Genomic DNA, 16684 nt, shown 5'->3' on the forward strand with positions numbered 1-16684 from the left:
TTTGTTCTTAACGTATAAATCACCACTCTGCCCTTATCTAAAGAATGTCTAAAGTAAAGAGCTGCTAGGTTATAGTTATTCAGTTGCAGTGTGTCACAACCAAGTTTCATAAAGTGTTCACTAAAACAGATTACATCAGCATTATTAATAAAGTCGTTATCTAAAATGTTAATGGATAGCTCATCTAGTTTACTTAATAAGCCTTGAATGTTCTGATGGTAAACAGCAAATTTATTAGCACTGGCTGGAGATTTGGGGTGGTTGATTGGGTTAGTCTCTCTTAGAGTATTAACATTAGGCTTACTTGGAGGTGTAGTTATGACACAATTTTCCTTTCCTCGTGATGATACCATAAAAAATTCTGTGCATATATAAGACAACACTGTATTTTCGAATGACAAATTTGGGAAAAAATTTTGTTTTACAATCAGGTAAATATGGTAACTGCTCAAGTTGAGCAATACCTCTGGCTTTGGACACCAAAGTTTAATGTAGTAAACATTAAGAAATGCATTTTCCCCACACAGAATAATGGTAATTTTGCCGAGCAATACTTACCACTGTATTCTTGTTCTAAATGTAAGGATGTTAGTGGAGTGGTGTGGTGTGCTGTCATGTTTGTATAAGAAATGTTTAAAATGGAGAATGGAATATTTTTAATAGTCAGCTTTTATTGAAGCAACATGTTACATATAAACAATTAAATAGCCAGAACACACACAGATTTACAACAAACATATTTCATACAAATAATTTTTGTCTTAAAATTAAGAGCTTGGATTTACTTGACTTGATATAATACAATATAATGAATTTCATAATGGTGCTTCTGCAGCTCCATCATGATAGTTTAAAATATTAGCATGATCTGTATAATGACAAGAATGGAACAGTATACATAGATACTATGAAACATTTTGTTTCCCACATACAAGACATCTGATATTTGCATCAAATATTAGTTTCCTGCATAGATACCAGCAGTGATGATATATTAATTGACATGATTTGCCGGCCGAAGTGGCCGTGCGGTTAAAGGCGCTGCAGCCTGGAACCGCGAGACCGCTACGGTCGCAGGTTCGAATCCTGCCTCGGGCATGGATGTTTGTGATGTCATTAGGTTAGTTAGGTTTAACTAGTTCTAAGTTCTAGGGGACTAATGACCTCAGCAGTTGAGTCCCATAGTGCTCAGAACCATTTGAACCATTTTGAACATGATTTGTTGATGACTTGTGTAAATACAGTGTCTCAAAAATAGAACTCGAACATGAGATCGCAGATCTGATCGCCTGTATTTGTTTAGTGAAATGAAAGTGGTATGTAAAGTGTTGCAGTTATGTATATACAGTGCCTGTTTTGTAGGATGGCTGTCCATATATTTATAAATATAAACTTAGTTTTTCAAGTATATCTAATGGATTACATATGTTACATTACTGTAAAACTGAAGTGCGCACACACACATGCATCCAATCTCCTCCTCAACCTCAACCCTGCCCGTTCCCTCTCCCAATTATCACACTTGGAAATGTGATGTTCTCTCTCTCTCTCTCTCTCTCTCTCTCTCTCTCTCTCTCACACACACACACACACACACACACATTTTTAGCTTCCAGATTTCATTCTGTCCAACATCACTGTAATGCCATTAGTTGAGATAAGTGGATAAGTTGTTTGCAAAATGATGTAAAAAATAAAGTTGTCATTCATGCAATATAAATATCGAAAGGAGGGGGGAAGGGGGGAGACTGGTCATGAGTGCTAAAGAAAGTGAAGTGATGGCAGTAGTATGTCACATAACAACAGACAATAACACAAAATAAATAGTTTCATGTACAATATGTGGAACTACTGATAACAGTTCCTGCAGCTGTCAATTTTCATTTCACAAAACTGCTCTGTGCAGGAAAAGAGTATGCAGGAAGAAAATTGTTGGCCCACAAACCTCCCACCCCACCCCCCTCCATAGATATGCACATACACACCTCGACTTTTCATTTCTTTCATATATTTGTACACCATGCAACCAGTCACATTTCTAGAGAAGACGCTACTTTCATCTCCTCATTGAAATTGCTTTTTCCCCTCTTTATATCTGAGACTCGCATCATCATTTGACATTACTGTCTTTATTGAAGGGATTCACTTTAAAAGAAAAAGTGCTATCATGAAAGTGTCATTTAGTACTACCAAGAGGTTTTATTATACAGAAAAATATGTGGTTGCATGTTGAATTGAATGTGAAAACTCAGCCCCACAAATATGAAATAACATTATTATGTATTCTCTTTGCTCAACACATTGTTATAATTACAACAATAAATATCTGTTTCATTGGGTGAATATATGTGGCAAGATTGTGCATGTGGAGTCATTGTGAAAGGTTTATATATACTGGTGGTAAGGTAAACTCATTTTAAAAATATAGATGATGGTATGAATTTTTAAAGCTCATAAGCTAGTACAAAAATATTGTGTGTTAATTATTGTTTCTAATACCACACATCTTTAACACTGATTCATGCACGGTGATTTAATATTGGAGGATTCAGCTTTCTGTAAGGTTTTTAATAAAAACAGTCAATGCATTAGTGCAGACAGTGTCACAGTGAAAGTTAATAGTGATATAAAAAGCAACATTACAGCCATCAACACAACAAGAAATGTAATGGGAGAAAATAGTCAAACTCAGTCATGTGAGCTTGCACTCCTTGTAGATTTGATGTTTTAATTGTGTTAGCTTAATGGCTACTTGACTATGGGGTGTAGTCATCTGTTACAAAGAGCATCTGAATCGTTATCTGCTGCTCTTATATCTGAATACTTGTAGAAGTAATGCTTTAATCTTAACAATAAAATCTTTTAAATGGTATTAGTAACATTTACAACAGTTTTTCTTGCTTTTGGTTAGACAATCTGGTTCATGGCTGTGTATTTCATTTCCATGATAACATTTTTCTGACAAGATCTTGACTGTTTTGATAACACTTGTGTGATGAGTTTTGGCAACCTGCTTCAATTTCTTTTTGATGAATTTATCAGATATTTACAACAGTGTGTCAGAAGATGCTTCTCACCAGTCCCATCCATCTGACTGCCCCCTAATTCACGTGTGTAAATATCGAGACCATACTGACCTTCCTCAGGGAAACTTATATGAAATGTTACTATATCATCATCTGAGACTAAATGAGAAACAAATTTTGCAAGTCTTTTCTCTTCCACACCATTTTTATGCAGAGTTGCCATGAAGTCTGTAAGTGGTCGTGACATCCTGAACTGAAGCTCTAGCTCCCTGCCAGCGAACACCAGAGCATCCTGTTCAAAATAAAACAGAAATTACAGAAATATACAACAGACAACTATTTTATACATGATCTATATGCAGGTTTTGTCCCTCTCTCAAAATTTAAAAATGTGCGCTGATATGAAACTTCCTGGCAGATTAAAACTGTGTGCCCGACCGAGACTCGAACTCGGGACCTTTGCCTTTCGCGGGCAAGTGCTCTACCAACTGAGCTACCGAAGCACGACTCACGCCCGGTCTCACAGCTTTACTTCTGCCAGTATCTCGTCTCCTACCTTCCAACCTTAGGAAGTTTCATATCAGCGCACACTCCGCTGCAGAGTGAAAATCTCATTCTGGAAACATCCCCCAGGCTGTGGCTAAGCCATGTCTCCGCAATATCCTTTCTTTCAGGAGTGCTAGTTCTGCAAGGTTCGCAGGAGAGCTTCTGTAAGTTTGGAAGGTAGGAGACGAGATACTGGCAGAAGTAAAGCTGTGAGACCGGGCGTGAGTCGTGCTTCGGTAGCTCAGTTGGTAGAGCACTTGCCCGCGAAAGGCAAAGGTCCCGAGTTCGAGTCTCGGTCGGGCGCACAGTTTTAATCTGCCAGGAAGTTTGCTTAAAGAATGTTTAAGCTCTCCTACTAAAATATGTCTACTTTTCACATGTCTGACCACACATAGCACAATGCTTTGTAAGCTAATGGTGACTTATTCTCACTCATTATTTACATTTTCTTGTCATGTGGGTTTCTGAATTAGAGGGAAATTGCGAGATTGTAAAGTTAAATATTGAGGATCAATCCCCAGTTGTCTTGTTTTTTTCTGACATGGAAAGAAAAGATAAAGTTTGAAAAACAAGACACAGAAGCGTCTTTAGAGGAAAACTTAGTAATAGACTTCATGAAATATTCGTAACAAATTTTCCCCCTCCAGCTTGGAGAGTGGTTACTTAACAGCAACGAATATGAGGATATATGAGATGTTCTTTCTTAGAATGGTGAGCTGTAAAAGCATAAACTGTATCTGAGTGAATGTTTTAGATTACTGGTAAGAATACTAACAAGATTCAGTTATCATTGGAACTGTGTTCTTTTGGGGTCCACAGCCTCAATGGTTACCATGTATTATTTCTTATCATTGGTTTTTTTCTCAGCAAATAGGGCAGAAAGTTCCACATCTGTCGATAAATTATGGCAAAAAATATTAGCTCCAGTTTTAATTATCTGTGAAAGGTACAATAGTGCATTGCTGTGTGGATTTACTCAGTTATTTATATCTGCTTTTATGTGCTCGATGATTGGGGAAATCAGTCACACTATTCAGTAAACATCAGTTATGATTTCATAACTCAGTTAATCATAAGAGGGCAAGGACAGATTATGGAAAGTAAATAGTGGAGCTTTACTATTTTTGGTCAGTGACATTTTCCAGCACATACTGCGAATAGGATCTTGTACAGGAATGCTACAGGCTATTAAGAAAAATAATTACTCATCATTTAGTGTTACACAGTATATCAGATCCTCCTTCCTATTTCTGTTCATACAAAGAATTATTTGTGCATACACATGACAGGCCAAATGTATATCAGGGTAACACAATTGTCTATGCAATAACTAGAGTTAGGTAGGTTACAGGATATACAGCTTAATTACCAACAGAATACAGCTGCAGAAACATTGTAATAAATATAACTGATAGTACACATTGCATGGTAATTGTATCAAAAGGAAAATTTACCCATAAACTATAAAATTACGAGGAGACAGAATGGCTGGCCGCTACTTTCAGGAGGTAAAATTTCAATATTTCCAACAGATACCATACCTAAGTGCAAAAAAAGTGTCCTAGCTTTTGGAAACATTAGTTCCATCCTCAGGGAAAGTTACAAAGGAGTTTCAGGGTACTAAGGCTCCAGGGGAAGAGTTCCCCACCTGTTTTGAGGAAGAGGAGGGGGACAGTGATTTCTTCTATCGTTATTCATAATTGTTTTTCACTTACCTCTGCTCTGTAAATGTACTACTGCATCCTGACAGCCTCTCCCAGAATCTACATTTCTGATTCTCATGAATTTTCTGTTCACACCCAAAATAACTCTCTAATCAAGCTCTATCTTCAGACTTTTTCTACGGAGGGGGCATCATTTTTAAATGTTTTTTTAGTATGTGAAAATGGTTGTATTTCTTTGAGACCTTTCTGTTGCTTATATTCTCTCAATTCTATATCTCTACTCTGAACACCCCACCCTTTCCCCCTTTCACCCTTTACAATCCTCAAGATTTCCAATTAAGACAAAACTATCATTGATAAAAGAGTAATTTTCAATATGTTGGAAATCTTGTAATAACCCTGAGCTTGTTATAATGTAAGGGTGTTGAATATCACTTGCCTTGAGCTTTGCTCTGCTTTTCTACAGACATTTGTCACCTTTCATAATTATTCTATCTGAACCTACCTGGTGGGTTATTGGCACAAGTCCAAACAGCCGTGTTGCCTTTGTAGGGCCCCATTCACCACTGGCACAGTCTGGCAGAGGGACCATTACTGTCTGCAGTTCTTCACATGCAATCTTGAACTTGCATACACTCTTGAATTTCATGGGTTCACCCGTCAGGTATTCCTTTGGCGTGACTGCATTAGCAAATATATCCAACAGGAATGCTCCACTACAAGGAGCATGTACTCGAAATGCGACAATGTTTCCTACAACAGACTGGAAAACCGCAAGAAGGATTCAAAATTGTGTTTCTGTTCATGTACTTCATTTTTATAAAGCAAAGGTTTAAATTAATTCATGTGTCATTAACATGCCATTAAATTTCATGTGAGTAGTTCCCCACAGCTTATGATACTTCGGGAATGTCATGATCACCACCATAATCCGCTGTTCAAATAAGCAATTTTTATCCCAAAAGCAGCTTATCAGTGAGTCAGTAACATTCTTTAAATTATTAAGATACATAAGGGGGGTTGTATTTAAATAACTAACAAATGTACTCATACAAGTAGTTTTTGTAAGGCTTTAATTGTCACCACAAAAATATAAAGTTACATAATTAAGTTTATTTGTGGGTACATGCCTGCAGTCTTGGCAAACATTAAAATCTTCATGCCACAGTACCATAGCATGGCACTAGAGGACCCAAAACAATATGCACAGCCCATTGATAAAGTGCGGTATCACACAATAATTCATTTGCAGCAGGAGTAGAAAGACTGCAGCTGTGTCAGGCCAAAAACAAACCATGTGGATTGGCCTCATAGAGCTACCTCATTTCTGCTGCAGCTCCCATAAACAGATTACCTCATGATACTCAACTCCTTCAATGGGATGTGCTTTTTGTTTTGATGCATAATGGCATGTGCAATACTGTGGTGTGGAGATTTCAGTGTGTACAGAAACTTCAGACACATACCTGCAAAGAAACAAAAAATTTGTTGTGTTAACTTTATTTTTTGTGGTGATAGTTAATACTTTGACAACACTTTCCCCCTCCTTGCCCTGCCTGTCTTTCCATGTAGCATTCAAACACTTACTTGTAGACCTTCCAAATTTTTACTTACAGGACAGAAACCGTTAGCTAGAGAAATATTGAGCAAAGTATGTTTTAGATAAAAGAGAGCCATCTCAAAAACTGAGTGGCAAGTTTTGTTGTCTTCACAGTTATAACAATATAGAGCTGTTTACTCACCAATGTGTGATTCAGGTATATGTATATGCATTTATGTAATTGTGAAAAGGCACTAAATTTTAATGGAACTAAGTGCTCATTTTATTAATACCACGAGGTGACAAAAGTCATAGGATACCGCCTAATATCGGGCTGAACCTCCTTTTGTTCAGTGCTGTGCAGCAATTCGATGTGGCATGGACTCGACAAGCCCTTGGGAGTCTCCTGCCTCCATAGCCACCCATAGCTGTGAAATAGTTGCCGGTGCAGGACTGTACATGAACTGACCTCTCCATTATGTCCCATAAATGTTCAATGGGATTAATGTTAGGCAATATAGGTTGCCAAATCATTCACTCGAATTGTCCAGAATGTTCTTCAAACCAATTGGGAATAATTGTGGCCTCGTGACATAATGTTTTATCAACCATAAAAATTCCACTGTTGTCTGGGAATGTGACGTATACGAATGGCCTCAGCTTATTCAGCTGGATCGGAGGACCCAGTCCATTCATTGTAAATGCAGTCCACACCATTATGGAGCCACCACAAGCTTGCACAGTGCATTGTTGACAACTTGGGCCTACGGCTTCCTAGAGCCTGCACCACACGCAAACCCTACCACCAGCTCTTACCAACTGAAATCAGGACTCATCTGACCAGGCCACAGTTTTTCAGTTGTCTAGGGTCCAAGCCCAGGGGAGGTGCTGCAGGTGATGTGCTTTTAGCAAAGGCACTCACATCAGAAGTCTGTCGCCATAGCCCATTAATGTCACATTGCTCTAACAGATTTGTTTGTTGATTTCTCCGGTTATTTCGTGCAGTATTGTTTGTCTGTTAGCACTGACAAGTCTTACACAAATGCTGTTGCTCTTGGTCATCAAGTGAAGGCCATTGGTCACTGTATTGTCTGTGGTAAGAGGTAAAGCCTGATATTTGGTATTCCAAGCACACTCTGACAATGTGGATCATGGAATATTGAATTCCTGAACAATTTCTGAAATCAAATGTCCCATGTCTTTAACTCCAATTACCATTCCACGTTCCAAATCTGTTAATTCCCAAGGTGTGATCAAAATCAAGTCAGAAACCTTTTCACATAAATCATCTGAGTACAGATGACAGCTCCACCAATGCACTGCTCTTTCATACCTTGTGTACACGATACTACTACCATCTATATGTGTGCATATCGCTATACCTTGACCTCTGTCGCCCCAGTGTAGTACTCTAGCATACTGCACTAACAGGCAACTGCCGACTGAGCTGTAAGATAATTAGATAATTTATGTAAGAAATACCAGACAACAGATAATTTACTTTTTATCCTACACAGTACCTTAACATCTGCCACTGTCTCCCACTTTGGAAGACTGTGGCAAAGGAAAGGAGTGGAAAATTGCTAAGATGAAAGTCAAATCATAGAAAGCATTAACAGTGAAACATAACTTGCAGTTTAATTCGTAATAAAAGAGTTGTACAACAAAAATAAGTAACTCAAAATTCAATATTTTGAACATGGCTGACTTCAGCAACTGTCAGAAATCAGTAAGTGAATCCATAGCAGCCAACCAGTAGCAACAAAGGGGGTATTATTTGATTTTTGAGCACGGTTTCGATGAATGTAAACTCCTGTATTTATAAAGAAGAAAAGTTTACATCTGTCAAAACTATGGCCAAAGGTGGAGTAAAACCACATTTTGTTGCAGCTGGTTGGCTGCTTTTGATTCATTTGCTAATTAAAAGTTGTCTCGTTTGCATTTTTAACATAATTATAAGCCACTGTTTTAGTCATAGGATGAATTAGCATAAGCAAAGGAATTGTCCTATTAGATTACAAGTTCAATACTTTTCTTTAGGGATTAGACTATGAGAACTTATAATACTAAGAAATAGATAAATTAATCTGCTCACAGTGCTCGATGGCTGTTTGCCACATTTGAACCTCACATAAATAAACACATGAACTTCATGTAATCATTTTGTTAGACTTTTATTTTTGCCCTAAAGCCATCAGTCTTTCATTCTTGTGCTCTCCCAAAGTGATGAGCTATTCAGCAGTTGTGAAATGCCTGATATTTGGTTGACCTTAAGCATGTTAACGCTTGTCCCTTGATGGATAAGTCTGCCACAGATTTTTCACATGCAATAATTATTATGAGCAGATTCTTATAGAATACCAAAGGAAGTGCTACTTCAAAGTACTTCTTACAAACTTCTAATGATATTATGGATGTGAATAAACAATATGAATATTGTTTGATTTCCTTTGTCAAGAAGGAATTGTAGTGTAAATCCCCTTCACTTTGTTCTTCAACATACAGTTTCCCATGTACAATTCCAAATCAGAGCTCCACAAGTTAGTATACAGCTGACAAAAAATATATGATGGTAAGGTCAAAGATTACCTGCATCACAAACCGCTTCAAGCTGACTCCATCAAAACTATCGCCGTCACTATCGTAAAATTTCAAGTTATAGTGGAAAATCAAACTTGACTGCATGTTAGCTGGCATTGCTATTCGTACTGTGGCTGCACCTGAAAAATATTTACTTACTAATTAGAGCTGTATCTTTGATGTTAATTTAGGCAACACATAAATATAAATCTAGGAAAATGAAGTAAGTACTTAATTAAACACAATTTATGATAACTTGATGTACACATCAAGCAGGAAGAAGTACATACTTCACAGTATCAAAGCTAACAGATTCATGAATAATAAGAACACATTGAGAATCTTTGGAGAGTAAAATTTATCCTTCTGTTGGTAAGGAAGATAGGCTGTAAGATGAAATCAACCGGTAAGAGAATACATTTAGCGGTGGATATAAAGAATGATATGCTAATTACCAAATACTACTTGTAGTCTGGAAGCAAATTACAAGGCGACAATATAACTGTAGACTAGAAAGTAAGTGCAGGTGGAAACTACGACTTGGAACATAAAAAAAATGGAAATGAGAGAGAGATAAAATGTTGAAAAGACTGACAAAATATGACTGAGGAAGATAGGTGAAAGTGAGAACAGGAGGCAAAAGGATTAAAAAATTTTGAAAGTACTGAAGAACCAATTCCTATAATAAGGGTTGGAAAAAAGTGATTTTATGGATATTGGTAGAAGATATCTAAATAGCTTGAGTAGTGGAACCAAGTGACAATATTCTTGATTATATATTCCAGTGTGAGTTAACAAAATGGAAACTTAAAGTACTACCAATGTAAACAATAATAACTATAATTTTATGAATATAATAGAGGGAAACATTCCACATGGGAAAAATAATCTAAAAACACAGATGATGTGACTTACCGAACGAAAGTGCTGGCAGGTCGATAGACACACAAACAAACACAAACATACACACGAAATTCAAGCTTTCGCAACAAACTGTTGCCTCATCAGGAAAGATCTTTCCTGATGAGGCAGCAGTTTGTTGCGAAAGCTTGAATTTCGTGTGTATGTTTGTGTATGTTTGTGTTTGTTTGTGTGTCTATCGACCTACCAGCACTTTCGTTCGGTAAGTCACATCATCTGTGTTTTTAGATTAACTATAATTTTAATGAGTTATAATCATAAAATGATGACTGTAGCTTGTAAGTCATATATTGTACATGCTGTAACAAGTAGCCTGTTTCAGTTATGCAAGTTTTCTCAGTGGTAGTGCTGGTCTGTAAAGTATCAGGGAGATGCATTCAGTAGGTTTTCTAACCAACATGGATGATAGCCATGGTGTAAAGAAACCTCTTTACAAATGTATTGTGCATGGAGAGAGGAGTACCTAAATCTAATTAGTGGCAGAGGTCAATGCTAGTAGGTTTGGAAATATTTCGGGCAATGTTGATCTCATTTCAGGGCATGTCTTATGGGAATTATGGTATGCATGTAAAAGACGATTGATTCCAGTCCATGTCATTACTACTCAATGATAGGGATACTGTGTTTATGCTTCATTGATTTGTTACTCGTAATGAGTCCATAAGGACTGGCCATTTTTGATTTCTTCACACTTACAGGGCTTGAAGGTCAATGCCCAGACACCATTTTCCTAAAGCAGTGTAACACAGTTCTTAAAAAAAAATCATCTTTGAAGATTTCCAGTATAAAACATTAGCAAATGTAAGAGTAATTGAATGCATACAACAATAGAGATTGTAATTGTAAAGTCACTAGTTCTAATCTAATATTTGTCTACTTGCTTTTATTTAAATTCCATAAGGAAATGTTATTTAATAAATATGGAAACATAATTTTTAATAAAAATAGCTTGTTTTTATTTTTAATTACCAGAATGAAAACAAATCAAAATTTCATTCAGGCATGAGAAATGCCTTCTTGTCTTCAATAGTATAGTAGAAATAAAAAATTATTTTATTTGGATTTGAAGTTTCATGTTTTTACATAAAATTTTAATTATTTTGAGAATACTTGCATTTTCATACAAATGGTAATTAAAAATATGTCACTTTTAGTTATATAATTATGGTTTCATATTTGTTAAGTAACATTTTCACTTGTTACGAAACACGGAATTAAAAAAACTAAAAGTGAGATTCAAACCAGCAACTTAACACTTACAGTCCTATTATGCTACACATTCACATGCCAGCAACAATATGTCAATAAACCAAAACTGTTTTATATGTAATAGTGCTCACAAATCATTTTTTAGTTCTTTTATATTGCAGTGCTTTAAAAAACTGATGTTCAGATACCAACCTTCAAATCTTGTAAGTATGAAGAGAATCATAGAGACCCACCCAGTCTATAAGGTCTCCTTGTGTGATTGACTGGAATTGTCCACAGACAGGCTTCTTTATAATATGAGTTTCATCTATATAGGTCACCTTGTTGTAGAACCTGCATAACATTGTTCTAGTTCCACATTTTCCAGGTACACCATCAGTAAATTTCTATAATCTGGAGTGGAGTGACGTGAGAGCACAGGCATAATCTGTCAGCTGTCTTGTAAATTCTGATCAGCATTACTGAATGAACATCTCCAAATAATCAATGGAGAGGAATAATGATGATTAAGCCATTTACTCTCTCTCCTCCTTATCAGATGTCTTACATAGCTCTTTTCTCTCTCATCATATTTTGTCTTCTTGCTTTTCTCCACATCTTTTCTTCATTCCTCTCACTTTCATTTGTGCACTGACCCATTCCTGCTCTGATTACAAGTGAGATAACGTAGTGTTTAACACACTAAACTTCTGTTTATGAGAACAAGCTTCAGATCCTTGTTCAACCATCCAAATTTAGGTGTTTTGTTACACTAAATCACTTCACACAAATGTCAGAATGGTTCCTTCGATACACCCTTGCTGATTTCCTTCCCAATCCTTACCAAACCAAGCAAATGCTCAATTCAAAATGACTGTTTCACAGGGGGTATTAAATTCAAACCATTCTTCTTTCCCTCCTTACTCTATCGTATATTTAGTATCTGCCAGCATTCTGTGATTTATTTTAGCAACCAAGTATGATGCACAGACTACCTTTATTTTACAGTTGGTACAATGAAAAATTTAATTCAAATGTTCAACCCAATGTTATATCAATTTCTGTTTTTCTCTCATTTTTTCTAAGCAATATTATATAAATGCTGTTTGTAATGGTGTATAAAACATGATTCCACGTATGTTGCATATCTAATTGTAGCTCATCGGTGCAGATGGATTTGCTGCCTCTTCCACCTTCTTTGCACATCCATTTCTTATCTTCTATGATCTTCTCCAAATAGGTCAATGCTAGATGAGTTGGTTACTTGCCAGAGCTTGTGGTCTTCTTCCAGACCCTCACAAGTATTTCAGGTTATATTTGTGCCCCTTGAAATCTTTTGGAGCTGCTCCTTTTAACACTTCAGAGGAGCACCATGTTATCTCCTGCTTATAATGAGCTCACAGTAGAGGATTGGGGTTGCTTAATATACAGAAAAATGGTAGTTGGGAGTACAAACAGTAGAATGAGTAAAGATAATCTCTTTCTGTGTAGTGGTGGTATTGAGTGACGGGTTGGCATATAAATGAGAATAGACATAGTAGTTTGACTTTTAAACTTTTGCATCAACAAACAAAAACACACAATAAATCTGTGGTGCCATGACTATATAGCTGCTTGTGTGTCTTTGGGCTCTGAAGAACAATGTGAGCTCATGAGCTGAACTACTGTGTTTCATTTATTTTTATATTCCTATCCTCTCATTAATCTCCTCCCTTTACTTAGTTTGGCATTAATTTAAAACTATTCTCTGTCTGCACTTACCTGATTTTCTTTTTCCTGTGTCCTGTTTGTTTTTTTCCTGTTGATTAAAAAAACTGTTTTTAAATCCTAACAATTACTGTGCAACGTCTTTGGTCTCATTGTTTTCAGCCCTGCTGCAGTTTATTGTGTCTGGTAACAAGCCAATCCTTTTCTGTCTCAAATAGTGTGTGTGTGTGTGTGTGTGTGTGTGTGTGTGTGTGTGTGTGTAGAATGTTACAAGATGTGAAATTTCTGCCAGCTGAATGGTGCAGTAATAATGCTGAAAGATGAAAAGGCAAGTGAAGGCACATGTGCCAGCTGCTGTTAAAAAAACGATGGACACTGACAACTGCCACTAGGTTATCAGGTAGAAGTACTGCATCAGAAAAAAAGAAAAAAATAGTAGCAGTATTTTGCCTGGCAGAGAGGAGAATAATATGCAGTTGTGATCAGTCCTTCCCCAAAGAGTTCAGGAGCTATTTATTAAATTAATTTCTTCTATTTTTGCTTAATATGAGAGATTTTCATTTCTCATATACTAGCATTGGACATGTGTCTTCCTGCGCACTGATGAAATTCATTAATGCTATTGACAGGGATTATTACTGATGCTCAATTAAATGATAGGGGTAACACAACAAACTGAAAGTAATTTAAGTGGACACATAGATTTAAATGAAATCCAACAAGCATATTCTTTTTTGAGCCCATACATGGAAAAAATGTAAATGAAGTAATCAGTCAAAAGCAACAGATGGGTACCTCTCACCTATGTGTGCCATGTTAAATCAAACACTGATATTTTTTGTGGAGTCACACCCCTTACACTTCAGTATGTTTATTATGTAAATCCATTTGCAGATTTGTGTTTCCTAGTAGTGGGAAAAATCACTGGAAATTTGTGGTTACTGAAGTTCCTTTGTGATCAACAATCAGAAGTGGAACATAATAGTTCTGCTTAACATTCAGATGTACACATAAAAAATGCAATGCCAGGGCAGTCAAGGCTGCAAAACAGGCTTTCATTTCTAGTACTTGTATTTTTCATATATAAGCATTAGGCCATGGCCTGGAAGCAAGTTTCTGTGGCTAATGTTTTGTCTCCTAATGCTGGAGATGTAATAGGAGGCTTTAAAGTCTCAGATAGTAGTTTCGAACTTAAACTGTGTATTCATATCCATGCAATAGCCAGGCAGTGATGTCATCAGGTCACTTCCTAAGATCATGTAGTTGCACTGAAGTATGTTATGGAGCTTGTAATGTGGAAGGGTCAGCACTGTTTACTTTATTTATCAATGTCACCCCTAACTTGCTTAATTTCAGTTCTCCTTCCTTTCTGCTAAAGTTGTTTTCATACTTTGTAGTTTCTATGGCCTCTGGCCTCTGTGTACATTGTATCATAGTAATGATTGGACCCTGATAAAACTATAGTATCAGAAAGCAAATTTGTTGGCTACAGCCAATTTATTTGTGTTGCCTAGACACAAACTGCCTTAAAAGGAAATGGCTACTCTAACAAAGAGATAAATAAGGCACTACATCCTGAAGGATCTGGAGGCTCTACTGAAACAGAACAAGCTAAAGGAGTTTTCATCACATTCTTGAAAACAGTCACAGATCATGTCAGCAGGGTACTAAAAACCAGTGTTGACACAGTATTCAAGCAGACAAGAAAGTTGCATGAATATTTGAACAGTACAAAGGTTCTATGCTAGCTGCTTGCCACAGGTGGAGTATAACAAATCCCTTGCACATGTAGCTAAAGGAAGCATTAACACCTGGCTAGAGAATAGAAGACAAGTGTCACTGGGGCAAGACACAAACTGGCAGTATAAAATCACAGTCTGGGGCCAGGGAACCACCAAATTCTTCAGTACTATAGATTTGTCAAGGTCCAGTCATTATTATGCTAGAATGTACAGAAGTGCTCTAGAAATTCAAAGGCACAAAAACAACTTAACAGAAAGGAAGAAGGCTTGAAATTACACAAGTTGGTGGCCTTAGTGCTAAATCAAATAACACTAACTCTTTTGCATTACAAGCACCATAACTTACATCAGCACAATCTCAGATAGCGGACTGATGATGATGCAACCTAAACATTGCATAGATACATATAAACAGTTCAGCTTGAGTTTGTTTAAGTTTGACAGTACTGTCTGTCTTAATAGCCTGTGATGATATCTGCAGCATAAGGAGATGAAGCATTGGGTACAGAAACACCTTGTAGTTGGGCCTAATGCCTGAATAACAAAAATTGTGTATATTCTGACCATTACTTATCTTGAGTGCCTACATGTTCTATGCAGAGCAACAAACTCCAAGAGAGTCATACTTCTCCATCCTTCGTAACACTTCTGATCTCTCCAGTGTCTCACGCCTATTATGAGAGGGGCGGGGAGAGACCAACTCGGTGAAAAACACAACCTATTTAATGAACATGGCTCTGAGAATTAACCTACTTTGTATCTATCAACATCATTTTCAAAAATTCTACACCTCTTTTATCTATGACACAAAAGAGAAAAATTATCCAAAAGTAGCCCAATTTTCAGGTATTCTTATGGGCTCATTATCTCATCAAAGAAGAAAACACACAAAGTCACAATTGAAATATAAAGCGTTACAGACTTTTTAATTAAATAAAAATTTAATTACTGCACAATGATTAAAATTAGTTATAGTCAGTTTTACATTTATGAGTGACATCATCCTAAAAGTATGGTATTATAGTTACACACTATTCATACTTAAAGGAATGTGCAATAATATTCTTAATTACATTTTTTCATAGGGTGAAGGACTTTCTACATTTCTGGAATTTTATTTTCCAAATATATGTTAGTGCCATTTTAATTTGCTTTGCAAAATGGGGCTTTGCTCTTGCCTTTACTTGGTGTAGGAAGATACTTTACATATTGTGTTGGCTACTACACTAATTTTATCCTCCAATGAAGTGTGACATTGGGCTGGTGCTACACAAGTGCTATATCAATATTTTACGTCAGGGACAAGGTACTAAACAAGATGTATAGTCTTGTTACTGGTTGTCTTAGACCTATGACATTTGTAAATCTTTACCAAATCACTGGCATAGCACCACCAGATACTTGTCGTCAAGTAACTGTCAGCACAAAGAGAACGAATCACTCTCGTCAGAAAAACCACCTGCTACATGGGCACATTCCGGCAGCCCCAAGGTTTAGATCCAGAAGAAATTTCCTCAAGATCACTCCAGTCTTCCAAACAGCAGCATCTACAGCAAGAAAACAGTTGAGAATAGTCCTGATGGCCTTTCCCTTCAGAATACCTCCCAACTGGGCATGAACAGAATTGGATCAAATGCAAGTCACTCAACCACCTTTGTTCTGGAGTTTAAAGATCCAGGAGTAATGCACAGAAATAGCACTTTCCTGTGGATGCTGCTAACTGTGACTGCAGAGAAACAAGGGCCATGGACCACCTACTGTATTGTCAAC

The 16684-nt window shown here is 36.8% G+C and overlaps 1 protein-coding gene and 1 non-coding gene across 2 annotated transcripts in view; one reads left to right on the forward strand and one right to left on the reverse strand.

Moving 5' to 3' along the window:
* Positions 1-670: 670 nt before the first annotated feature.
* LOC126263583 (hillarin) overlaps positions 671-16684 on the reverse strand; it is a 594299-nt gene continuing 578285 nt past the window's right edge. The window contains exons 9-11 of the mRNA XM_049960675.1: positions 9366-9496; positions 5742-5999; positions 671-3318 (exon numbers count right to left, since the gene is read on the reverse strand). Of these exons, the coding sequence (XP_049816632.1) occupies positions 3016-3318; positions 5742-5999; positions 9366-9496 (692 nt within the window). The 3' untranslated portion in view covers positions 671-3015. The remainder of the gene's footprint in view (positions 3319-5741; positions 6000-9365; positions 9497-16684) is intronic.
* Trnas-cga (transfer RNA serine (anticodon CGA)) lies at positions 3803-3877 on the forward strand. The gene has a single exon. It is a non-coding gene; the product is annotated as a tRNA-Ser (tRNA).

Source organism: Schistocerca nitens, chromosome 6, assembly GCF_023898315.1.
Source record: "Schistocerca nitens isolate TAMUIC-IGC-003100 chromosome 6, iqSchNite1.1, whole genome shotgun sequence".
Taxonomy (NCBI): Eukaryota; Metazoa; Arthropoda; class Insecta; order Orthoptera; family Acrididae; genus Schistocerca; species Schistocerca nitens.